Source organism: Aulonocara stuartgranti, assembly GCF_965226115.1.
Source record: "Aulonocara stuartgranti genome assembly, chromosome: 2".
Classification (NCBI taxonomy): domain Eukaryota; kingdom Metazoa; phylum Chordata; class Actinopteri; order Cichliformes; family Cichlidae; genus Aulonocara; species Aulonocara stuartgranti.
Window position 1 is genome coordinate 7,925,812 of NC_138940.1, and position 26,154 is coordinate 7,951,965.

General features: G+C 41.8%; 1 protein-coding gene across 3 annotated transcripts in view; it reads left to right on the plus strand.

Annotated features, from left to right (window-relative positions):
- afg2a (AFG2 AAA ATPase homolog A) overlaps window positions 1-26,154 on the plus strand; it is a 114,988-nt gene that overhangs the window by 71,941 nt on the left and 16,893 nt on the right. Inside the window, exons 16-17 of one of the 3 annotated variants that reach the window (XM_082509740.1) lie at window positions 17,412-17,543; window positions 20,025-20,189. In XM_082509740.1, coding sequence (XP_082365866.1) covers window positions 17,412-17,543; window positions 20,025-20,189 — 297 coding nt within the window. Of the gene's footprint in view, window positions 1-10,827; window positions 10,986-17,411; window positions 17,544-20,024; window positions 20,190-26,154 lie in introns of those variants that run through there. The other 2 variants (XM_082509741.1, XM_082509742.1) reach the window with 2 other exon arrangements.

Below are 26,154 nucleotides of genomic sequence, written 5' to 3' on the forward strand. Positions count from 1 at the left end.
GGCCTGTCTCCCCTCCGTGTCGCATAACAAGCTAAGAGCACACCTTTTTCCACCAGGCCAGCAGAACCTCAACAGGAGAGTCTTTGACAAGCCTGGGGCCTCTCCGGGCTTCTGAACGTTCATTCTCTAGAGTCAGGACCATAGGGGAAAAGTGTGTAAATGATACCGGCTGGCATGTAAATAGATCATTTGATAAGTAGGCATACCTGTCTGCACTACAGGACAACTTCACCACAGGATTTTAGGAATTGCACAATGGCTCATGTGCACTTAGCAGATTGTCTCTGTCTGCAAGATGTGACTATAAACTTAGGCTATAATGCATGCTAATGTAATGCTGTAAGTTCCTAAATTTGTAGAACATGCATTGGAGTAGAGCTGCGGAGCAACTGACTGCTTTTGACAGCAAGTCGTCTATACCATTGTTCTACTCAAAGTGATTCTTAAATTGCAAATGCGATTTTCGCATTTTTAGAACTTTTGTTTTGCCAAATATATGCATGGACAATTAAACTACATCTTTATAACATTTTATAAAGACCTTTTTTGATGTTGGAAAACTGACTTTTACAAAAAAAAACATGCTAGCATGCCAATGAATGAAGTAATTTATCACAAAGCTGTTTTCTATTTTAAGTTTACCCTACAATCAACATTTGTGTCTTTGTTGTTGCTCTGCACTAAGGAGAAACCAAAGTTTGGCTCTATTTTCCAACGTACGGTATAAGAGCAATAATTAATAACTGTGTAATTCCAATGACTGCACCCCACAATTATTCAGATGCCCTGTGTGTTTAGCTGGCGTGATTCACATCTCCGTTCGTTGCCAGTATATCCAGAAACCTTTGAGGTGTACGACTACATGTGCAGTTACGCTTTGCTTTGGTTTTCAATCTCTCCATCATCGCTAAGAGACATTCCTCAACACACTGAAGAGGAAGTGCAGTGTGTAATTTGTGCTGTCTGAAAGAGTTATTCAGCTCAACTCAGCTGCTCTGAATTTGATGAGAAGCTCTGAGAAAAAAAAAAAGATCAGTGATTTAGGAAAAGAGGTCAGCGATCACCACATAAATCACCTTACTATGGCAAGAGATTGCCCAGAAGCAGATGTGTCTTTGGCACTTGGCACAGGATTGCACTGCCGGATCAAAAAAATAGGCCCAACCCTCAGACCATAAACATGTCCTTCCTCAACCCCAAAACGGAGGCTACAGCAGCACAACAAGCCTCCCTCCCTCTAGCCCTCCCTCATTCTCTCTGTTTCAACACATCCCTCTCTCGACTTCCTTCCTGCCCCACCCATTGAATTTTAATACCTGCCTGTCATGTTTTCTTCTCTCTCTTTTTTTCTACCTCCCCCCTCCTTCACCAGACCCTTGCTGCGTATCTAGTAATTACCAGAGGACTGAGAAAACCCTTTCATTTAAGGGATTGGCAATTATCTCAGTGGAACACAATAAAATGGCTTCCCCTCAAGAGGAAGGGGAAGTTTGAGCTGTGGTACGCCACTGCATGTCGCACCGCCTTGCTCTTGAAGTGGGGGCAGAGGTGGAGGTCCTGTAGGAGGTGTATTTTCTTCGTTTTTTTCCCCCCTTCATCTCCTTCTGCTCAGATATTTGATAATCAAAGAGAAGTCTGGGGAAACAACGCAAGTCTAGCGGTAGGGCTTTATTGCCTGAGATTTGTTCCTTCTTGTTGTTAAGTCGCCACACTAAAATATGAGCTTGGTTCAGATTGAAAAAAGGTTGAAATAGCTATCTTTATCCGGCTTTGATTTAGAGCCTTGGCCTCCTATTCACCTTCGGGGGAATCTATAAAGTTGTACAAATCATTGTAAATAACACTTTTATAGTGCTGCTGGGAGAGTCTGATCCTAACACCTCATTGGGACCAACACCACTGTTTGGTAGATCAGTTGGTTTTGGCCCTTTTTCAGAGCAGCAGCAAAGGATACTGTGACAAAGCACACAAAAATGTAAATGAGCATGAAGTTGTAAACTTTTCTATTTAGGAAAGTGTGGAAAAGGGAGACTGTTGAATTTGGCTGAGGAGTTGTCTGTAGTGTTTCGGACTGTGTAAATGTAGAATGTGTTTGAATTAGGAGCAAAAGACATGCTCAAAATGTAATCTTTTAACCAGATGGGACAATTTGGCTAGTTGACAGCGATAGCAGCCTGCACTGATCAGAGCAGCATTAAGTCAACGTGCTTTTTCAGTAGGTTTGAATGGTCAGAGGTTTTTTCTGTCCTAGTAATAATTTTCAAATCTCAGCTCAATGCAGTTACTCGTACTGAGCACCCATCTGACGATTCCATAAAAAACTTTGCTCTGTGTTACCCATTATGTGGAGTAATATGAGATTTAGTATTCTTTGGCACCAAAAATCGAGTTGGCATTATGTCTCAAATGAATAAATGAAACTGGGAGCAGAAACAATTCATTTTTATGATGCATAACCTGTAATGAATTTACACAGATCAGTCAGATTATGGTCAATACCACATCCACACAATAAGTAGAAAAATATCAGAATACAATAAGGCAAATTAGAATTTTATTTCTGGTGCTTTTTTCTTTTTCTCCTTCTTTTCTGTGGTACAAAGTGAAATTCCACCAGCCGGGCAAGAAATGTAATATCTTTATTTTGCCCGATGCTTCACCTGCCCAACGCATGTCCGTCAAATTATTTTTTTCTCTCTTTTTTTTTTGGAGGGGTGGGTCACTGCAGCAGAATTTCTTGTGCATGGTGACCGGTGTTAAATTCCTACCACCGTGTCTTCTCACCACTGAACCAGCTTTATGTTTTCACAAGCACCTCAGAGCTGCTTCTACTAGCCTTGTAGCCCCACCTGTCGTTTTTGCCGCCGGCTCGGAGAGAAAGCAAAGTTTGGCTGGAACAGCTGGTTGCCTTGGCAACACTTTGTGCCACAGCAGCGGATTGGAACAGGAACTGGCCTATCCATGTCAGTCTGCAGGCAGGATCTGGGCCATGCCTTGTGTTAACAGATTATCTGATTTCCATTCAGACAGCTCGGGTATCAGCCCCACTCCTCCGTTCTCTGGAAAAGCGACCCCAGCCAGCCTCTTTCTGAAAGCCCCCAGAGCCCTCCTCTCTTCTCCCATTTCCTGTCTTAATTACGCACTCCTTTGTGCCGTTGTTTTTTTTTTCTACCCTCCCTCCTCCTCTCCTGCCTCCCCTTCTTCTTGTCTTGATCCCTCACCCCCCTCCCTTCTCACTGTCTGTCTCTCACTCTCTTTTTGTGAAGAGATGAGGACCAAGATTTTGAAGTTTGAGGTCTGTTGTAGGGACCGTCCTTGGCTTCCCCCCACCACCACTACCTCCCACAACCCAGCTCCCCTTCTCCCTTCCATCGTCTCTTCACCTGAAAGGGAATACTGTGTTTTCGATGCATAAAAGGCTTGGCGCTGTCAACAGGATGAATCCACCAGGGCCCATGGAAAACATACTCAGCTACAGTTTCTCTGAAAGGGAAGAGGAGGGGAAGAGGAAGGTGGATGGGTGAGTGAGGGAGGCAGCTGGAAGGGATTACAGTGCAGTTTCATAGGCAGCACAATTACAAACATACCAAGTGTTAACTTGGCTGTGTAGCATAACACCGATGATGATGCTTTGGCTCTAGAATTAAAACAAGATTTTTCTTTCTTTCTCTTCTTTTTGGTGTTTGTATCCACAAGTGTGTGTAAAGTGTTCCCAGGGTGTTCACAGCTGTACAAAGTTATGCTCAACTCCTCAGATCCCTGTACAGGTAAATTGAAGGTTGGGTGTAAAGAAAAACAAGGCGGAAAAAAATAAAAGTGTAAAGTTTTTGCAAACATAATCAGCCAAGTGGGCACCTCTCCTATAACAGAAACAGGTTTGTCGCCATCCTGCATGGGATCTGGTTACCAAGCCAGGGCATTGAGGCAAGACCAAGAGCGGGTGACCTTGTCTGTGGTGAAATCTGACACAGGTTTTCACATGCTGGGTGGGGGATTTTTTTCTCCCTCCCTCCCCCTTTCCCTGTCTTGTTATCTCCTGCAGTAGGTGGCTAATTGCCCTGATGTTGTAGATTAGATTTAGCGCACAGCTCTTATTGTGCATATTGCAGTAGTACATAAAAGCAGGATGTGGTTCAACTGTACTCAAATGCTATAAATAACTTTAGGAAAGCCACATCATTTTCAGGGGAATTGGCTAACTTAATGAGATTTTTAAGATTATATATTTAAGGCAAATATATAGCTATTTGTCACTGCAAAGAATCCAAATCTAGCAGAAAATGATATAAATATAACATCAAAGTGACCAAATTAAACTCATACACGTATTTGTTTTAAGGGTCTATTAAATTATGTTAACAGGCTTTTATGTTTAAAATATTTTTTTCATATTATACGTTACTACACCACCTCTTTCTGCCATCTGTAAATAACACCCTAGTTTTACTCTTGTCTGCCCTTCTGAAACAGATTGATTGGTTGCCAGGCTCGACGTAAAATTAAGTATTGGTAACCAACTGTAATTCTATGAGTAGAGGTGAGCCTCTCTAAGAAGAAAAAAAACAAAAAAAATTCATCCACAAACTTTTTTTTTTCCTTTAAAGACATGCCAAATTAGAAGACCGTATGCCAGTATGTTGCTTAGTGATGCAAATAAGTTATGACAGAAAATCATGGATTTTATGTGGTGTTGTAGACAGCATTAATACAGTATGGAAGGCCTGAATTGTGGGACACTGGGAAAATGTACCGGCAATCCCCCATTTGGGGCCTAAGAGACGGAGGAGACATCACAAACAAAAATGGAGTAAGAGGAGCAGCCTGCGCATTCAGCCACATGCTAACCCACACAGACCGGCTTTTCCCAGTCTCTTCCTCGCTAATGCTCAGTCATTCGCCAAGAAAACAGACAAGTTTCGGCTAAGGATCATCTCATGCAGGATGGACAGCTGTGTGGCGATTGTTGCAGAGACCTGGCAGGATAACAACATCCCGGTGGAGGAGACAGGTACTCTCTGTTTGAGCAGATGGGACTGCAGCTTTAGCTAAATGCAAAGGCGGAGATTTAGCGCTATACATAAACAAGTCCTGCTGCACAGCTGCAAACATTATCGTGCGTCTCCCTAACATCCTCTATCATTGAGCTTGTACCAAAAAGATCAGCTCTCTCTTGCCTCAACGATTATCACCCCATCGCCCTGACAACAGTAATTATGAAGCACGTTCTGAAGCACATCAACAACATCATCCCTGTTGGTCTGGACAGCCATCAGTTTGCATGCAGGTGGAACTGTTCAACAGAAGATGCTGTCTCAACAGCACTGCAGTCAGCCCTGACCAACCTCAAACATCCAAACTCTTATCTTAGGATGCTATTTGTTGACTTCAGCTTGGATTTCAACACAGTGATCCCGGATAAGCTGGCTCTGAAGCTTAATAACCTGGGCCTGTCGACATCACTTTACCACCGGATCAGGGATTTCCTCTCCGACAGGCCTTGGGTGGTGCGAGTGGGGAGCTGGACATCTTCCACACTGATCCTGAACACAGGCACTCCACAGGGCTGTGTGCTCAGCCCGACCCTATTTACTCTCTTTACTCATGATTGTTCTGCCACTCACTTCATTAACAGTTGTGGAGTTTGTGGATGATACCACCATGGTGGGTCTCATATCAGACAATGATGAGACTCATTATAGAGAGGAGATCCAACACCTGACACAGTGGTGCATCCTGAACACCAACAAGACCAAGGAGCTCATTGTGGATAGCAGGACATCCAGGAAGAAAGGAAACGCTCCTGTCCTCATACACAGGGAGGCAGTAGAGCATCTGGACAGCATCAAGTTCTTGGGTCTCCACATAACATCTGACCTGACCTGGTTGCTCAACACATTGCACCTGGTGAAAAAAGCCCAACAAAAGCTATTTTTCCACAGGAAGCTAAAACCGACCAGACTCTGTTTTGCTGGTTGTGAATTTCTTCCGAGCCACAATGGAAAGCATCCTCTGTCTTAGTATGACGGCAGCTGCACACCACAAGACAGAAAGAACTTGGCTGGGAGAACTTTCTGAAAACAGCACAGGGGATTGTGGGAAGTCCACTCCCACATCTGGACTCCTTACACACTGGATGGATCCAGAAGAAGACTAGACGTATCGCTGCCGACCCCACCTCCCCTGGCAATGGACTGCATATACCGCTTCCTTCTCCAAAGCTGTACAGGAACATACAAACACGCACCACCAGACTGAGAGGCAGCTTCTTCCCCAGAGCTATGAAATCCATCTAAATTCTATCTGTAACTTTCTGCACATTTTTATTCTGCACACCTGCACATGTGAATAGTGTGCATTCAAATGTTTTATAGTGTTGGTTGTGTGTATGTATGTATGCATTTATATAGATATCAAACAAAATTTCGTTATATGTGAACACATAAAGGCAATAAAGGATTCTTTTTCTTCTTGTTTTTATTATTATTACCTTCATACATATGAAGTTATGTATATGGAAGGTTTGCAGTTGGATAATAAGTTCTCATACTGGTGCCATCAAGGTGGTCTATTCAAGTGTTACCTTAAATAAATAATTTACTGTACTGTGCACAGGTTTCAGGCACGTTGAATATTTAGATTATCCTCCATACGGTGTCATCAGGGAAGCTCCTGGTGTTATTCAGAGAGGCGCTTGCTGAGCAACAAGAAGAACTGATGCCCACAAGAAAGGCCTTCATCTTAATCTGATAAAAGTAAGACGCTGTAGTAAAGTTCATGCTTGGAACAAGCAAGAGTACCCTGAAAAACACTACACAAATATGTTATAAAGGAACTGGTACTTTTTTGAAGGAAACAGCATTAAGCATTTTGTAGTCATTATATTTTTTGGTTTGTTTGTTTACTGTACTTTGTAGGAAATGTAGTGATAAACAGAAACTCAGCAAAATTGGGTTTTCTATAGCTAAAACTATTAAACATGCAGTTTAAGTAATAAAATTGCGCATAATAATAATATAATATAAATTCATAATAAAACTCTTGCGTGAGTTTTAGGTTACGAGTTGGATCTAAACTTTGTTATAATATTAACCTCTTCATAGTTGCCTAGGCTTAGAAGGCCCATCATCTCAGGTCACCTATAATGAATCAACTAACTGTTGACTTTGCTTGAAAACCAGCAAGTTACTTCTGTAGATCAGCCCAGATTAACACTTTGTAAAGAAGTTTTGTGCAAGAGCTTCTAATATGCTTGTCAGAGGATATTTCTTTCGTTGTAATATATCTATACTACACAAATCAGGCATAACGTTATGGCCACTGACAGGTGAGGTGAATAACACTGATTATCTCTTTACCACTCGCCTGTTAGCGAGTGGGATTCAGTGGGAGCAAGTAAACTTTTTGTCCTCAAAGTTTATGTGTTACAAGCAGAAAAAATAGGCAAACATAAGGATTTGAGCGAGTTTGACAAGGGTTCAGTTGTGATACCTTGAAAACTGGGTTAGAGCATCTCCTGCAGCCGTATTCCCAGTTTGCAATGGTCAGTATCTATTAAAAGTGAAGAAACAATGAGAAACCAGCGACGGGTCATGGGCGTCTAAGGCTCACTGATGTATGTGGGGAGTGAAGTGTGGTCTGCCAAAATGGGCCTGTGATCATCAGAACTGGACAACGGAGCAACAGAAGAAGTTGGCTTGGTCTGACGAATCACGTTTTCTTTTACGTCACGTGGCTGGCAGGGTATGTGTTGGTCACTTACTTGGGGAACACCTGGGACCAGGTTGCACTATGGGACAAAGAGAAGCCACTGGAGGCAGTGTAATGCTTTGGGCAATGTTCTGCTGGGAAACCTTGGGTGCTCCCATCCATGTGGATGTTACTTTGACGTGAACCACCTACTTAAGCATTACTCTGGACCATGTACACCCTCTCATGAAAATGATATTCCCTGATGGCTGTGGCCTCTTTCTGCAGGATAATGCACTCTGCCGCAAAGCAAGAAATGTTCTGGATTGATGTGAGGAGTACTACAATGATTGATTGATTGATTGGTAATTTATTTCAACATGTGAACAATATACAAGTACATTTAGAAAAGAAATGAGAGAAAAAAAAATATACTATACAAATTACATACAAAAAAACATTCTGATTAATTTACATGTTGAAAGGGAGTGGGAAGAAGTATACACTTATTTAATCCCACCCCTGTCCCATAAATTATCAGTGAATATTTAGTCAGCTTCCTTACTGATATAATTTGTAATAAAAATAGTGAACAGATTTCTGATATACTATATACTATAATATCACATCATGAATTTTTTGTTTGTTTTTAAATAGAGACATTCACTTAATTTAAATATTTTCCTTTTCTTTATAGATCGAGAAGATCATATTTTTATAACTCTTTTTGAACAGTTTTATGTTTGGACATTGCTTTAATTCCATATTCAGTTTGTTCCATAGTTTCACTCCTTGAACAGAAACACAAAAGCCTTTTCTTGTAGTACGTACCTTCATTGTTTTGAAGTTACAAAAACCCCTTAAATTATAACTTCCTTCTTTCAAAAAAAACATACTCTGAATATTACCTGGCAGTTCTTTATTTTTTGCTTTGAATAGAATTTGTGCTGTTTGGAATTTCACTATATCGTCAATTTTCAATATTTCAGACTGCAAAAATAGTGAGTTTGTATGTTCCCTATAACCTGCATTGTGGATGATTCGAATTGCTTTCTTTTGAAGAGTAAAAAGTGAATGTAATGTGGTTTTATAGTTATTGCCCCAGACCTCTGCACAATAGCTTAAGTTTGAGTTTGAGGGGTTGACTTTATCTCTAAATTCTAAATGGTCCAAAAAAGAGTAAATATCCATTGAGTTATATGGACGAAGATGCCTTGCTGAGGTCAGAGGAGAATGCCCAGACTGCTACATAGACTTGCCAAAAGTGGTAAAGATTAGAACAGTTTCCTGGTCTGATGAGTCTTGATTTCTGCTGTAACATTTGTATTGTAGGGACCTTGCCGTGGCAAACATCCATCCATCCATCCATCCTGCCTTGTATCAGTGGTTCAGGCTGCTATTGGTGGTGCAACTGAGCATCGTGTAAATTCCACAGCCTACCTAAGTGTTGTTGCTGGCTATTTCCCTTTCTGTATGACCACAGTGTATCCATCCTCTGATGGCTGCTTCCAGCAGCACATCACAGCATGTCACAAAGCCAAAACGTGTTAAACTTGTTAAACATGTTTCTTCAGCGTGACTATGAGTTAATTGCACTCAAATCCCCTCCACAGTCACCAGATCGCGATCCAATAGAGCATTTTTGGGTTGCGGTGGAACGGGAGATCATTGTGCATGTGCAGCCAACAAATCTGCAGCAACTCTGTGATGCTCTCATTTCGATATGGACCTAAATCTCTGAGGAACGTTTCCGGCACCTCGTTGTTTTCCATGAAGACTTAAGGCAGTTGTGATGGCAAAAGGAGGTGCAGTCCAGTAATAGCAAAGCATACCTAATAAAGTTTCTAACCAACCCTATAAGCACAGCTTTTACTCTACAGTTTGCTCTCCCCTGACAGCTATGTAATAGACATCATGGGTTACATAATATTAGAGGGAATAGCTGTATACTGTTTTTGTTCTTTTGTTTTGTTTTATTCTCCGTCTTCCTCCACCTTTGAGGTATTGTCTCTGATAGCATGTCCCCCTGTTTCTTGTCTTCTGTGGACCTACGCTCACACACTAAGAGGTAGAGACACACACTCGGCTCTCTCACCCAGGCCCAGCCTCAGCTCAGGATCAGGGTAAACAAGCTAATGTTTAGATTTCACGGAAGTGGAAACTGATCTGGCTGAGTCGAGTCTGTCACTCAGCAACGTGCCTGTTTATGTTTTTCTCTTTGTTAAGTATCTGCAAGTGGCAGCATATGTGAGCATTCAATTCTCTGTGTGTGAGTTTTTGTGAACTCGTGCGTGCACACTTATAAAGGAGTATAAAGCCTTTTGTTTTTAAGCATAGAGTGCAGTTGCAAACAGGTCGTTGTGGGAGAAGCTATCTCTTCCGTTGCAGGGACTCATGAGGTTGTGGATGATTGGGGCGATAGAGATGATGGAGGTGGAAATAACTATGATCGTGGTATTAAGTGTGAAGCTGGTGATGCTGGTACTGATGTTTATGAAAACATGATTTCTTTCTTCAAAGTTTTTTTTTTGTCTAAGTCTTCTTTTGGATCATTTATAATCTTATTTGAAAAGCCTTGAATTCCTATCATGTACCAATGACCCATTTAGGATTAGGGTTCTGGTTTGGTTTAACTTGATAATAAAGAGGGACTGTTTTTAACACCAGAAGAGTTTACATTTCTAATAATAAATACAATTTGGTGTTACAGATATTCTTTGTTTTGTTGCTTTTTTTCTATTACCGGTAAGCCCCTTTTTGCTGTGAAAAATCGGCAGCGTAACCAATGTAAAATTCCTAAAAGGGCTCCAAAGAAGGTTGCATGCAACTGTGTGAATGTTAAGCATTAAAAAGACACGATGGAATATCAGTGGTCATTTTCTTTCTTATCTAAAGCAACTTTATACCCCGACAAGTAAATGTTAATTCTTTTGGGAGTGATATATATGCCATTCTTTGAAAAAAATGTGTAAATAACAGTAATGTTAGAGACTATGATATTTTTTGTTGCAAATGAGTCAAACAAAACTGTCATACTCCTTTAAAACTGTACAAGGCCATACAGTGACTCTCTGTCAAGTTCTTCAAAGCACTAATCTCTGAAGTTTTCCTCTTTTCCTTTTTTTTCACCACTACATCCAGAGGACGACAGGGGCTGTCAGAGAAACACAAAGCACTCAGGGTTGCGTGTTAGGAGCCGCCTGAATGGCACCAGGCCTAACGAGAGCCCGGCAGGGACCCTGAGGTGGGCCTGGCACCTGCAGTCTGTCTCTCCGCGCAAGTGGGGCCTCCGTGTATGTGTGCAGGATGGGGATGTGTGAGGTGTGTAAGTGTTGCTGCATGCTGCAGATGGAGTTTTTCTACAGATGCATGTTTCTACATGCGTGTATTTAGGTAGGGGGTGCAATAAGATGTTTTTATCCTCAGCCACATACAGTGGGGCAAAAAAGTATTTAGTCAGCCACCGATTGTGCAAGTTCCCCCACCTAAAATGATGACAGAGGTCAGTAATTTGCACCAGAGGTACACTTCAACTGTGAGAGACAGAATGTGAAAAAAAAATCCATGAATCCACATGGTAGGATTTGTAAAGAATTTATTCGTAAATCAGGGTGGAAAATAAGTATTTGGTCAATAACAAAAATACAACTCAATACTTTGTAACATAACCTTTGTTGGCAATAACAGAGGTCAAACGTTTACTATAGGTCTTTACCAGGTTTGCACACACAGTAGCTGGTATTTTGGCCCATTCCTCCATGCAGATCTTCTCGAGAGCAGTGATGTTTTGGGGCTGTCGCCGAGCAACACGGACTTTCAACTCCCGCCACAGATTTTCTATGGGGTTGAGGTCTGGAGACTGGCTAGGCCACTCCAGGACTTTCAAATGCTTCTTACGGAGCCACTCCTTTGTTGCCCGGGCGGTGTGTTTTGGATCATTGTCATGTTGGAAGACCCAGCCTCGTTTCATCTTCAAAGTTCTCACTGATGGAAGGAGGTCTTGGCTCAAAATCTCACGATACATGGCCCCATTCATTCTGTCCTTAACACGGATCAGTCGTCCTGTCCCCTTGGCAGAAAAACAGCCCCATAGCATGATGTTTCCACCCCCATGCTTCACAGTAGGTATGGTGTTCTTGGGATGCAACTCAGTATTCTTCTTCCTCCAAACACGACGAGTTGAGTTTATACCAAAAAGTTCTACTTTGGTTTCATCTGACCACATGACATTCTCCCAATCCTCTGCTGTATCATCCATGTGCTCTCTGGCAAACTTCAGACGGGCCTGGACATGCACTGGCTTCAGCAGCGGTACACGTCTGGCACTGCGGGATTTGATTCCCTGCCGTTGTAGTGTGTTACTGATGGTGACCTTTGTTACTTTGGTCCCAGCTCTCTGCAGGTCATTCACCAGGTCCCCCCGTGTGGTTCTGGGATCTTTGCTCACCGTTCTCATGATCATTTTGACCCCACGGGATGAGATCTTGCGTGGAGCCCCAGATCAAGGGAGATTATCAGTGGTCTTGTATGTCTTCCATTTTCTGATGATTGCTCCCACAGTTGATTTTTTCACACCAAGCTGCTTGCCTATTGTAGATTCACTCTTCCCAGTCTGGTGCAGGTCTACAATACTTTTCCTGGTGTCCTTCGAAAGCTCTTTGGTCTTGGCCATGGCGGAGTTTGGAGTCTGACTGTTTGAGGCTGTGGACAGGTGTCTTTTATACAGATGATGAGTTCAAACAGGTGCCATTCATACAGGTAACGAGTGGGGGACAGAAAAGCGTCTTACAGAAGACGTTACAGGTCTGTGAGAGCCAGAGATTTTCCATGTTTGAGGTGACCAAATACTTATTTTCCACCCTAATTTACGAATAAATTCTTTACAAATCCTACCATGTGAATTCATGGATTTTTTTTTCACATTCTGTCTCTCACAGTTGAAGTGTACCTCTGGTGCAAATTACTGACCTCTGTCATCATTTTAAGTGGGGGAACTTGCACAATCGGTGGCTGACTAAATACTTTTTTGCCCCACTGTACTTAACCTCTGTAGAGGATATTTAAGCAGCTCATGAAATTCTTTATAGATATGTTTTAGTTTTAATGGGAAATTCTGTGAAACATCTTTGCATCTGCCGTTCTTGACTGCCTTTAATTTTAATTCAGTTCAGTTTTATTTATATAGCACCAAATCACAACAACAGTCGCCTCAGGGCACTTGATATTGTTAGGTAAACACCCTGCACCTGCAATATTATAGAGAAATCTCATCAATCAGATGACCCCCTTCTGAGCAAGCACTTTGGCGATAGTGGGAAGGAAAAACTCCCTTTTAACAGGAAGAAACCTCAGGCAGATCCAGGCTGATGGAGAGGCAGGCATGCAGTGACCAGTTGAGGGTGAAGGGAGGGAGACGGGACAAAAGATATGCTGTGAAAGAGAGCCAGAGATTAATAGTAATTCGTAATTAAATGCAGAGTGATGTATAAACACACAGTGAGTGGATGTGAAATGTGAGAAAGAAAATCTTCTTAATCTATGACATTAAAGTGAGTCTTTATTTGCACGATGAGTGGATAAATGTCTCCATCAAATAATCACTTCAGTCTTACTATGAAGACTGCACAAATTCTTTACTGAATGTGTTGTATTTGCTTTTCAGTGATTTACCTTTTTATATATGGCTAACTTGGGGCGATGGCACAGTTTCAGATTTTATAGTGGTGCTGCAATCAGCAGGTTTAAGTTGTTGTTGTTGTTGGCTGTGTCTGTTGGATGGCCCTTCTCCATACGCACATGGACACACAAGCATGTGTTCTACAAGAATACCAGCAGTCTACCAGAGGGTGACAGTAGCACTTGCAAGCTCAAAGCCACGATTGAGACAAATGGATTACGCCAGAAAAAGTGTCTGTAGGGAAACATTGCTCATTGGCTGTGGCTGCTGATTTGTTTGAGGCAGCTACTGGACCAGGGAGTTTGGAGGGTGCTCACACATTATGGAAACCAGACCCTGATGAGTTTACACCAAAGGCAAGGCTGCATAGAACTGAACTGTGAACTGTGGACAGCTCACAGGAAACGCCTCTTTGTAAAGCAAACATACATGTGTTTTATGGCAGGCGCTTTACTGCGTTTTTATTTTGGGCTCCAATGAGCCGACTTTTCAACATGGTCATGGTCTTATTTCCTCTGCTTTTCTTCACTTTTTTTTCTGCTTGACAATTACCGCCCCCACCTCCACTCATTCACACAGACGCACACACATACATGCACTTACTTTGCCTACCTACTCCTTCCAAAAAGAGTGTTATTTTCATTGAGGTGTGAGGGCTGGCCATTTTGTGTAGTTTCAACACAATCGTGGACCTCCAGGACAGCTGTAGGGGTGTAAGGCTGACACCACCCCCCATCCCCACCCTCTAAACCCAAAGGAAGCAACAACACAGCTGCTGCTACTTCTTTACCCCCTTCCTTCCCTGATCGTGGCCCTTTTACCTGCTTACACAACGCACATAAAAGGTAAAAGAGGTGGGATATCTAATTCTGTAATAATTATTTGCCCAGTTACACTGTGCATGCACATGACTGCACTGTTTCTAGGTTTTGAGCCTCCTGCTTGGTTTACAAATTTAAAAAAGAAAATAAAAATCTAAAATCACAACACTCTAGAAAAAACACCATCTGCCTGTGTGTTAAGGAAAATTTGGGTCATTTTTTATGATAATAACAGCAAACTAATTTAATTTCCTGAAATCTGGGCGCTCTGGGGCATTTCTAAAAAAGCTGTGCTTTAGGACAAGAAATGCAAGCATTCAAACAGTCATTGAGGCTTTTAACAAAACCCCAGATTAGTGAGTGTTATTGGAACCCAACCCACGATCTTTTGTGAAGGAACACATTCTATACACCATTTACACACTTGTAGGCACAGGGTGTTATTTCTGTCAACAGGTAAGGTGCAATCACCACTGATTTTATATACAAATATTGTAAAATTAGATGAGTTTCTGCTATAGAAACGGAAGTAATGACTTCCATTTGGTGGCATAAAAAGTCATAAATGTTATCTTTGATGAAAATGTCTTGATTTATTATGCTGTGCGGCCCTAAGAGTAAAAGGTTATAGTTCATACAGTATTTTGGAGTCAAATGCTTTAAATATTTCAAAAAAGTGTCTTTTGTCCCGAACAGCTTTCTTTTTCCGTGATAAAAAATGATTTTTTTTATTCTCTAAAAGAAAATATTACTTGCTCAAATGGTTTATACTTTATTTTAAAACTCTAAATCTTTACTTCCTCTTGGCTGTGCACGAGTATGTGAGACAGCGGGGGTTAACAGCGGCAGAGTTATTTGGTTCTTGGACACGGTGGCCTCGCCTGCCGGATGCAAGTTTGACTCAAGGGCAAAATCCAGAGTGAAAGCCTCTCATGTTTTTGAGCGGTTGCCAACTCCTCTCTTTCGCTCTCTCTCTCTCTCCACCTCTCACCGCATACTTACTTTCTTCCTCTGTCATTCTCATCCCTCTCTGCTCTGCTGTCCCCTCCCCTCTCTCCTTGATTTACTCTCTCTTTCCCTCCGCTCCAGTTCTCTCTGATCCTCTCTCACGTCGAAATCAAGACTGACATAAAGAAGGTCCAGTGTCTCTCTGAAGACAGCGTGGCCTCGATCAGAATTATGTCACCTTTGTGAAAGGAAGCTTGGGCAAAATGTTCTGTAGATGCAAATCGGATTTGCGTGATTTGAAGGATTTGAAAAACAGAACCGGCTGATAGCTTGTTTTGTACTCTGACATAAATCAGAGTGACGAAATAAAGCTCAAGGGTATTTTCACATACTTGGAGAGGTTTTTATACAATGAGGCCACTCTCTGCAAGAGTTTAGTGGGAACAACAAGGAATATGTTGAATCCAGGTGGTTAAAAAAAATCCAAGTCAGGTTCACTTTGTGGTAGAAATATGAGAGGAAGTCGTTCCTTCTCCCATAAATTGAACAACGGAAATGTATATCCATAAAATAACTATAACTCTTCTAGCAATCATTGCAGTACGTTAAGGTTATAGGTGCCTGATTTTTGCACATAGTACAGTCCACAAAACACTGGTGCAGTGTTTTTAATGACTTGCTGCTGCATGTGACATGCCACACACCCAGGTGTGACTGACTGAATTCCTTCCCTTTTTGCACTTTAGCAAGTGAAAGGTAAGGCACTTTGATTAATGATTGGCATGTTGTGGAAGGATCAGAACATAACACATTTCACGGAAGTGCCACAGATGCCACGCAGTCTTCCACTCATGCATGTTGCACAATCGATGTGAGGCTCAGTAGGTCTCTCATCTGTAAAAGGAAGCTCCCTTGAAAACTGTGAAAGAAACAAACTGGCTCTGGATTTGTGTTTTTGTGGAAATTGCTCCTGAGCTGGGACTTTGTAAACCAGATTTTTCTGAAAGAGGACATCCACTGAATCACAGCTGTTGCAAAAAATCTTCATCTTCCCAATTTTGTGTTACTTTCACAGATATAACAGCAATCTTGACTTTAAGAATACCAGTGACACCTGACAGTCTGTAACATTTACTGGTATTCGGCTAGTGCATTGTATCTAAGATTACTGCGTCTGAATGCTGACCTTTCTGTGAGCTCTGTGTTCCCATCGTGCTTTCTGCATTTTCTGTTTTGTGTGTGCTCGGAATAAATCCAGGGTGGCCCATCTCCGAGTCGGTATGACTCACCAAGGCCTCTAAGGATTGCAGACTGACAGGTTAGGAAGCCACATACAGCAAATGCCTTCTGGCAGGCAACAAAGTCAACTCATGTCTCCTCAGGCAAACCTCGCATTCATGCAGACAGCCTGCTATCATGCTGTACATTTTAAAAAGTGCCACTGAAAACAGCTTATTGGAAAAACAGAGATAGCACCAGATGTGCAGGGAAGAACTTAGTCATCATGTTCAGTTTCACAAACCCAGTGTTTCATTTCGTTTTTCATTTGATCTGAAGGCGTCGTGAGTAACAAAGCAGATCTTGATCTTGATTTAGTCACACCAAGTCTAAGTTTCTATCTAAGAATAAGACACCTGAATTGCGGGGGCGTCCGTTTGTAAACAGTTTGTAGACGTAGCTCAGAGCGGGTCAGATTGAAGCTGGCCAAGAATGTGCTTAGGAACAACGCTCTAAGGAAAAGATTCCCAGCATTCCTCATTGGTTAAGGAGAGGTACCGGCCTTCGCAGATAGGAAGTTGTCTGTCATTAGGGGGTAATCACTTCATGTGGAGGATTGCAATGCCTTGGAATGATTACTGTTGTTATCGGCAGTGAAACTTGGTGCAGAAAGCATGGATGAGTTTTTTCTCTCTCTTGTCTCTCTCTGTCTTTTTTTGGTTTGCTTTTTAATCAGCTTGACTGATCCACATGTTTTTCCAAACTTTCTCAGCGTTGCAACATACATTTTGCTGAGGTTAAGTCCACAGTGCACACTCTGCTAGATTCAGTGGTATATAAATGGTTCTGTGTTGACTTAAAGGTGGTTGGTATTTTTTACCTAGGGGCATTTCTAATTACTAATGGCTCGTGTGTAATGATGCCTATCATGTCAGTGGTGCAACAAGGTGGATGCAATCCGTCATGCAGACTCATGTTAGAACAGCAGAGAATTTATACAACTGGGTTTTGTCTGTGGTGGTTTGCTGTCTCCCACACCACTTATCTGTGTTTGTTTGCAGGGCTTTGGTCCTGCTGTCCTTTCAAGTGGGTTGTCTGAGTGCCCTGGTCTGGCTCGTTTTGTCCTCTCCTCTCTCATCTCCTCGCCTGACTCCTTTTTTTCTTGCCTTCTGCCAACGGAGCCAAGACTTCAGGTGGAATGATGCCGTTACGAAAAGAGCCCGTCAACGCTTGCCCGACATGCCAAGCCAAGTATTTGTCTTTTGGGGTCCCCCCTCCTTACCTCCTCCTCCTCTTATTCCCTCCACACCACCACCACCTCCCCCGGATCCTTGAGAACAGGAAGTATATCTTGTTAAGTGATGGATGGGCCCCCTGCTCTTGCTGGGAGGAAAGAAAAAAAGCCTTTCTTTCCCTCCAGGGCAGTCAGATGAGTTTAGCAGTCTCAAAGCTGAGGGTCGGCTCTGCTTTTTCGGGAGCGTCTTGGAACGCTCGGAGCCCGAGTGCCTGGAAGCTACAGGCACTTCTCCATTATGTGTGCGGAGAGAATTAATAGCTGATAAAGTGCAAAGTGGTGTTTTTGCACTAGGAAAATGGATCGGAAATTAAAACGATCCGTCCAAGGAGAGTTTATTGGAATATATGTGTGCTTACATGCACGCTTGCATATGCGAATGTGTTTGTCAGCGTGTGTGGGAGTGACTGAGTTATTTAGTCCGGGGTCAGCAGGTTTGTGTTGGCATGCAGCCGCCCGATACTTCCAGGGAGAGCAACTCAGGAAGTGTCCCTGGCACGTCCTCTGCATAATGCAATATACTGTGCTGCAACGGGCTTGACTTGCTGTGACAAACAATCACAGATTAAAGTTCCCACTACAATCACCTCACGCCTCGAGCACAGTTTTGTACCAACAATATATGTTAACCCACAGGAAGAAACATAATAACAAACCTGATCCCACAGGTGTTGTTTTATAATTGCTTTGCCAGATGCACCTTATTAGGCCTTAAGCCCTTACATCTTTGATTTAATACTGCAGCCCTCCAGCCATCCGTCCATCTATCTCCCAGCATGTCACCGCAGCAGCCACCCCTTTCCTGCTTCGATTGAGGGTGGTGTTATTCCTCTCTATCCATTTTGTTACACTACCGTCACAGATAGCCACCCACCTTTCTGTAATCAAGCGTAAGAGTTGAGAGACCTGAAAAGCAAGAACGTTTGCTGTCATGAGCCACGGCTCCTTTGTCACCCATTACTCTGTTGTGGATACGTAAAGGTAGCTACTAACATTCGTCTCCGGTTTCTGTCCTCTCATGTTCCATACACATGTACAGGAAAACCAGTAGATAAAAGGCTGGGATACTATCCATCACCCCAGTAAACTGGAATTTGCTATCCAGAGGGGAAATATAGCAAACCGTAAAACAAAACTCCAAACCTGAAATTTCCTCCAAGACACTTATCGAGCAGGTGGTCTTCAAATGAAACGCAGAAAAGATTTTTTTTTGCTTACATTTTTTTAAGCTGGAAAATTCTATGCACCTAGAGTTCCCTTTTTTTTAAATTATGGAATATAGGTTTTGCAGATGTTTGGCATTTCTGCTTGTTAAGTGAGTTAAATATCAACCTTATTAAAACCCAGATTCACAGAGTGCTTATGCACTAGTTAGCTGAACTCGTAGCATGTGCTGATTGTTCTGTTCTCCTACTCAAACATACAGGATGACATGACGTACAGTAGATGCTCATATTCTTTGCAAGTAAAAGAGGAGAGTTGCAGAGGTAGAAGCGCAGTATCTAACAGTTCAAAGGCTGCTTGTCCAGTCCCTCCAACCTTCACTGATCACTCCTGACATGGCCTCCTGTATGGCTTGCATCTGTGAGTATCTCCTGTCTCGGCTCCACAGGCCAGAGTCTGGCCCCGCTGTGGCCTGTCTGGCTCAGAGCCAGGGCCTTCAGGACTTACTGACTCTTAGGAGAATAGCAACAAAGAAACTTTGAGTTTCAGTTGATGTTCGTTTTCTGTTTATAGTTCATTCCATTGCTACCAATAAATGCCAGTTCACACTGTGCTCATTTATTTTCCCAAACCCACTGCTCCTCAGCTAGTTGGCTTGTCAAATGGGTTACCACACTGCAGCTTGTCACGGCCTGGCTGAGGACAGCAGATGGAGGCAGGACATATTTGTCAGTCTGTCTGCTTGTCTGAGTTTGAGAGGCGCCTGCCACTTAATGACGTCTGACAAGCGGGACAGCGGCAGCTTTGGGTACTCAAGGACTGTTTTGGGGTCACAGAGATGTGATCTGTAGGAAGTGGAAGGTTTATCAGATAACGGGGAGATTGTCTCCACGCTGACGCCAGAAGTGGAAATCTCAAATTTCACAGTTTGTATATCAGGCATTTGCTTTATAGTCCTGTTTAAATAGGTGTACAATTATTTCAGGAGTGGACTGAACTATTTTTTCACAGCTTAACAAGCAACCAGCAATAAGGTCAAAGGTCAGAAACATAGTGTCATGACAGTATTTTTGTGACATAAGAATGGCAATGTACAAAGGAAACACTGTTGAAATAAAGCAATAATGCTGAAAACATTTTTAAAACCCTTTATGTGTCGCAATTTTTGAAATATGACCTTAAAACAGATGCTGTCTGTCTTTTTTCTGTCCCACAGGCTCTGATGCGTCCAGGTCGCCTCGACCGAATCGTCTACGTGCCGCTTCCAGATGCGCGTACTCGAAAGGAAATATTTTCTCTGCAGTTTCGTAATATGCCTGTTGCTGAAAATGTGTCTCTTGACCACCTGGTGACTCGGACCAACAATTATTCCGGAGCTGAGGTGAGCTTTAGGAATATCTTTTGCATGCACATAAAATCACAACTATGGTCTTCTTTGGTTGGGGACAATATGTCTTTTGCAAACACACAAAAATTCTTGAAATTACCAGTTACCAAAATTGACAATTGGGACACAAAAAAAAATTATGCAGTTACCCAGCAGGTTGTATTGTTTGGATATCTGCATCTCTCTACCACATGTCAGACTCGATCCACTAAAAGAATAACTTTGACTTAGAAATCGATGCTTTATTGCTGTTTTGCAACACCATTCTTACTACTTCTGGCACGTAATAAGAAATTGTGAGTGTAGCCAGAATTGCAGAAAGATGTTACTGTGCTTTTCTGTGATGTCTGCATCGTGTCTGTACTGTGTCACAGAGCACCCTCGTGATCTCACAGCAGACCGGGAGAAATCGTACAAACAGTTCTTTGTGTAACAGATTTGTCTCCCTGCATTTGTCTCCCGCGTGATTCACATTGTCTCGAGCAGAGAAATTGCTGCTGTTCTCCATGGCACAAGTAACTCACAAGTTCTGAGAAATTGTGAAACCAGTGCATCACAATTTGGCCAAAATAAACTGTTTCCTATGTAAGATCTAGTTTTTGATATTTTTTTTAAAAATCCCTGTTTTTTCTTGACCTTCAAATTTATACTGTTTATAGATCTTAATCTTAATTGTAAAACTTTGCTTTAATTCAGCTTGAAAAGTTATAGACGTGATAGGAAATAAAATGTTTGTCACTTAATACCACTGTGTGTTATTACGTGCAATTTTTCTTTAGCTATAATTTGAGATGCATGCAAATGAAGTTTCCAGTATGCTAAAGCTCATTTAACACATGAAGTCAAGACAATATGAGGAGAATCAGGTCTAGACGTCGCAGTTACCCACTGTGCACTTTGGAAAGTGCATGTCAAAGGCCGGACAAATCCACTGTGTAATCATCTTTGCCATAAACAATCTAACATCACAAAAAAGCTGGTAGATTAAAGACCAGCTAATGTCAAAACCAACTGAGTCAGACATTCTTTCTGAATGCATCTCAGTCAGGTAATGTCTAAGAACTTCAGGGTTTCAGTGTATGGCTCAAACAACACCCACTTCACTCCATAAACTGCTAGTACACATTAACAACCACGCACAAGAGCAAACAAGCCTTTCAGGAGAAACTGTCTTAAAAGGTGCTCGGTTATCCCTGCTTTAGCAGAATGGTGATTGGAGTTGGGATTGTTTGGTCATCACTTTCCAGCCACTGTAAGAGCATGGTTATCATTCCCAGTGGGTGTTAAACACAGCCAGGGCTGCCCCTTGCCACCAGTTCTGTTCATAAGTTTATTATGTGTCTCGTGGACTGTGGATTTCGTGTCAGACTTTTGTGGATCATGTGCTTCTGTTGCCTTAATTGAGCAACAACCTCTAGCTTACAATCAGGTGGTTTGCAGTGAAGTGTGAAATGGCTGGGACAAGAAATAGCTCTTCAATCCTGAGGCCATGGTTCTCTGATGGAAAAGGGTGGTGTGTCTACAACGGGATGGGAATGAGTAACTGGAAGTGAAGTGGAGTTCAAGTCTCTGTTCGAAGAAAAAGTAGAAAATTGACAGATGAATTGGTGCAGTGTCTGCAGTAATCTGGATGTTTTACCAGTCTGTTGAAGTGAATGGAGCTATGCTTATACTCTTTCTACTCAGTTTCAGTACTTTCTAATTCAAGCACCCAATTAAATATTCATAAAGCGCTTTTTAAAAAGTGAAGCAGTCAGTTTACTATCCGATCATTGTTCCCATCTTCATCTAAAGCCACAAGCTGTGGGTAGTGACCAAAAGATTGAGATCACAGACACGGGTAGCAGAAATTTGGGTGTCTCAACTCAGCCTTTGACCAAGGGCTTCATCCTTTCTTGTTCTCGGGGTTCTGCTTCTCCACATCAAACATGGTTCTGGCATTTCCTAGGTAAGGTGTTTCAGTTATGTCCGACTGGGAGGACACCCTGTAGCAGACCCAGGACACGGTGGAGAAAGCACATCTCTTGTCTGACAAAGTGGCTGTGAAGAGGGAGGTCCGGGGACTGTTGCCCCAGTGACCTGGACTTTGATAGGAAGCAGAAAACGGATGGATGGATTCTATTATTCCCACATTTAAACAATTATCTCATTCGGCCTGTCAGTTTCGCTATGTGGAGCATTTGCAAACAACATTTGATTTCCACTACGCTTGCAAAACATGTCATATGAACCAAGACTCCTCAGGCTTTGCCCAACCCTTGATCTGGATTGTAGAGCAGTGATAAATATTATGAAGTGAGTCATTTCACAAGCAAAAACGACCAAACGTTTTCATCTCCTATCAGATGTGAGGCCTGCTGTTTTTCTCATTGTTTAATTGATGTATGCTGATTATCTTTTGTTTTTAGACAGTTGGCTGAAGAGGCCATTTTTTACTTCGCTCTGAAGTTTAAAACAAATATACATTTGCGCCGATTGCTTGGGTTCATTCTGCCAATCAAAACTCCGCTGACCACACCTACACAGGACAAAGAACATTTCTTAATTTTTTTAGGATAAAACGTTTATATGACTTGAGATGATTTCACTAACCAAGCACGCAAATACGCAGTCAGTGCACCTCACCTGGTTAAGCAGGTGGTCCATATGCTGAAGGCTGTTGCTAGGGCCTGGGTTCAAGTCGGCCCTTTTTGTTTTGTTTTCACCCCACTCTTTCCGTACTATTCTTTCAACTGTCTTTTACTTTTGACATCCCTATATGCAGTAGGAGGTTATAGTAGAGACTCCTCATCTACCCTCCTTCCCAACTTGTCAGCCCCCACCCTAAAAATCAGCCTAAAGCAGGCGTACACCTGGAGGAGGTATGCAGTTAGGAAACCAATCCCTTACTATCAGGTGTTGTGTTTAACACCGGGGTTTCTGGTATAGTGTCTCATCTGTGGAATGGAGGTTTGTAGTCACTTGCCACTGAGCTCTTGAAACCACACAAAAATTCAAAGGCATGCCACAGTCAAGCTGATAAGAGTTCATAGGTGGAAAAAACCAAGTCTCACCATTGTTGTACCATTGCATTTTATTTTACGTACCTGTCCTATAGATCATATTAAATTAAATGAAACTTTAGACTCCCCTGATCACTGAGGGGAAGTTTGTGAGGAAACAGGATACAGATAACACATCACAGCACTGAAGATGTGTGTTTAGAAAGAAAAAGCTTCAAAGCTTCAGTGAAGAAATACAGCACGTCTAAAGGTAAATGATATATACACATATGTCGATTGCTGACAACGTGACTAGCTCCCCAAATGAACAGGAACATTAATAAAACATTTGTGCAAAAAGGTCACACAGCCTTTATGCTGAAGGACTCTTAAAAAAAGATTTTTCACCTGCATACTATTCTTCCATAAATCCTAAAATGCTTCAGAATGGCAACATCCACCACAGTTTACAGTAAACTCGATCCGTCTGCGTTGTTGATAGCTCAAGGACCTTTGCTGTCAAAAAGAAGTGGGGAGAGTAATCAACCAGGACACAAGCGCTCACAACCACTTCTTGTTTACAATTTATTAACTTTTTTTATTTTTATCCAATTTGTTCAACATACAAGAATAAACCTCCCCCTGACAGAAAACCAACTTTAAATAAACATTAAAAAAAAAACTTTTGTTTATATGAGGCAGGACATTTTTGCACATGGTTAGAAACATTATTAGAATTGACTTTTTTTTGAACAAATGTCTTGAACGCATGCTTAACATAAAACTTACTGAACTATTTAATGGTTTTCGGGCACGTCCAAACACTCTTACTTTCAGACAAAGCAATGACAAAGCAGCAGATATGTTTGTGTTGCTTTCAAACATTAAATTAAATCAGTGGAAATATGGAAAACATATTTTTGCATGTTTTTCAGCCAGCACTGCCACTGACTGATGTTCCTCTGGTCCCAGCTCCTATATTTGTTCCACTTTTAACAATAATACACAAAACTCTGGACTAGGACCTTTCTCTCCCACAGTCAACACAATACCTGTCATAATCACAAACAGAGAGCAACAGAATTATCATAAATCCAGTAACTCCAAAAATATTAATATCAACATCCATCCAACTCTATTGTCAAAAATCCACCAGTCTCAATCAGTATGGCACTTTTAAATGTACGCTCTCTGTCGAACAAGTCTTTTATTATTAATGATTTAATTTTAGATAATAAACTTGACTGTTTATTTTTAACTGAAACATGGCTGGGTTCGGATGCACCAGTTGTTCTCACTGAGGCCTCCCCACCAAATTTTAATTTCTCTTTTTCTATTAGAAGTGGTAAGAGAGGTGGTGGGACTGCATCTTTAGCCAACAACACACTCACCACCAAACAAATTTTATTTGATCATTTTACCAATTTTGAATTCCATGCTATTGTTTTCAGCAGCCCTCCAGTTTTATCTGCCACAGTTTATAGACCACCTAAAGACAGCGCTGCTTTTATCAAGGAATTCTCAGAATTTTTAACAAACATACATTCAAAATATAACATGATAATTTTAACCGGTGATTTTAACCTGCACATAGATAATCCTTCTGACCCTGCAACAAAAGAATTCTTAAACATTCTTCACTGTTTGGATTTTACCCAGCACGTCACGCAGCCGACTCACAACAGAGGACACACTCTGGACCTGGTCATCACCCATGGGCTGTCCACCAGCGTGTCCTCTGTTGTTGACTTGGCTGTCTCTGACCACTACTGTGTGTTTTTTAACATCACCGGTTTTATTCAGCGGGAGACCTCGGTGCGAACTGTGAGGAGGCGCTATCTAACCTCTGAAGTGGCTGCAAATTTTACCAGGGTTTTAGACGAATGCCCCCCTGTGATTTTACCTGCATCCTGCGATTTGATTTTTAGTTATTTCAACAGCAAACTGAAGAAAAGCCTTGACTCCGTTGCTTCACTCACCACCAAAAAGATTAATGTAAAACATGCATCACCCTGGAGAAACGAAGAAGTCAAAAAACTCAAAAGAAATTGCAGGGCAGCAGAAAGGAGATGGAGGAAAAATAAAAATACTATCAACCATCAAATATTTTGCGAGCAACTTAAAGTGTACAATAATACATTAAGGAAGTCAAGAAATTCATACTTCGCCAAAATAATCAGTATTAACAAAAATAATCCCAAGGTCCTCTTTTCCACCATAGATCATTTATTTAACCCTGATTTTAACAGCTCCCAAAGAAACCCACAGACTCGCTCTGTGAGCAGTTTGCAGACCACTTCAGGGGAAAAATCAGCGCCATCAGATCTGATATTTTATCTAATCGTGATATGATTTTAAATACATCTGAGGGCTCGATTGTACCTGAGGAGACACTGGACAGCTTTGTCCTGGTTAATGCTGAGAACTTTCAGAAGGTTTTCTCCACAGTGAGACCCACCACATGTCTTTTAGATCCAATTCCTTCTTCACTCTTTAAAACACTTTATGGATTTTTTGAGGCTGAGCTTTTATGCATGATGAATTGCTCTCTTCAGTTGGGTGTCTTCCCTGCTGCCTTTAAAACGGCGGTGGTGAGGCCCCTTCTGAAGAAGAGCAATTTGGATTGTAATGATTTTAATAACTACAGACCTGTATCCAACTTACCATTTTTAAGTAAAGTCTTAGAAAAACTTGTTTTTACTCAGATTACTGATTTTCTCAATGATAGACAGATCCTGGAGATATTCCAGTCTGGATTTAGGGTGAACCACAGCACAGAGACGGCTCTCCTAAAGGTTTTAAATGATCTTAGATGTAACTGGGACTCCCAAAAGCTCTCAATCCTGGTGCTACTGGATCTAAGCGCAGCCTTTGATACAGTAGACCACGCTATTCTTTTAAACAGACTGAAACACATGGTGGGCCTCTCTGGTGCTGTACACAGCTGGTTCACTTCCTATCTCTCTGACAGAACTTTT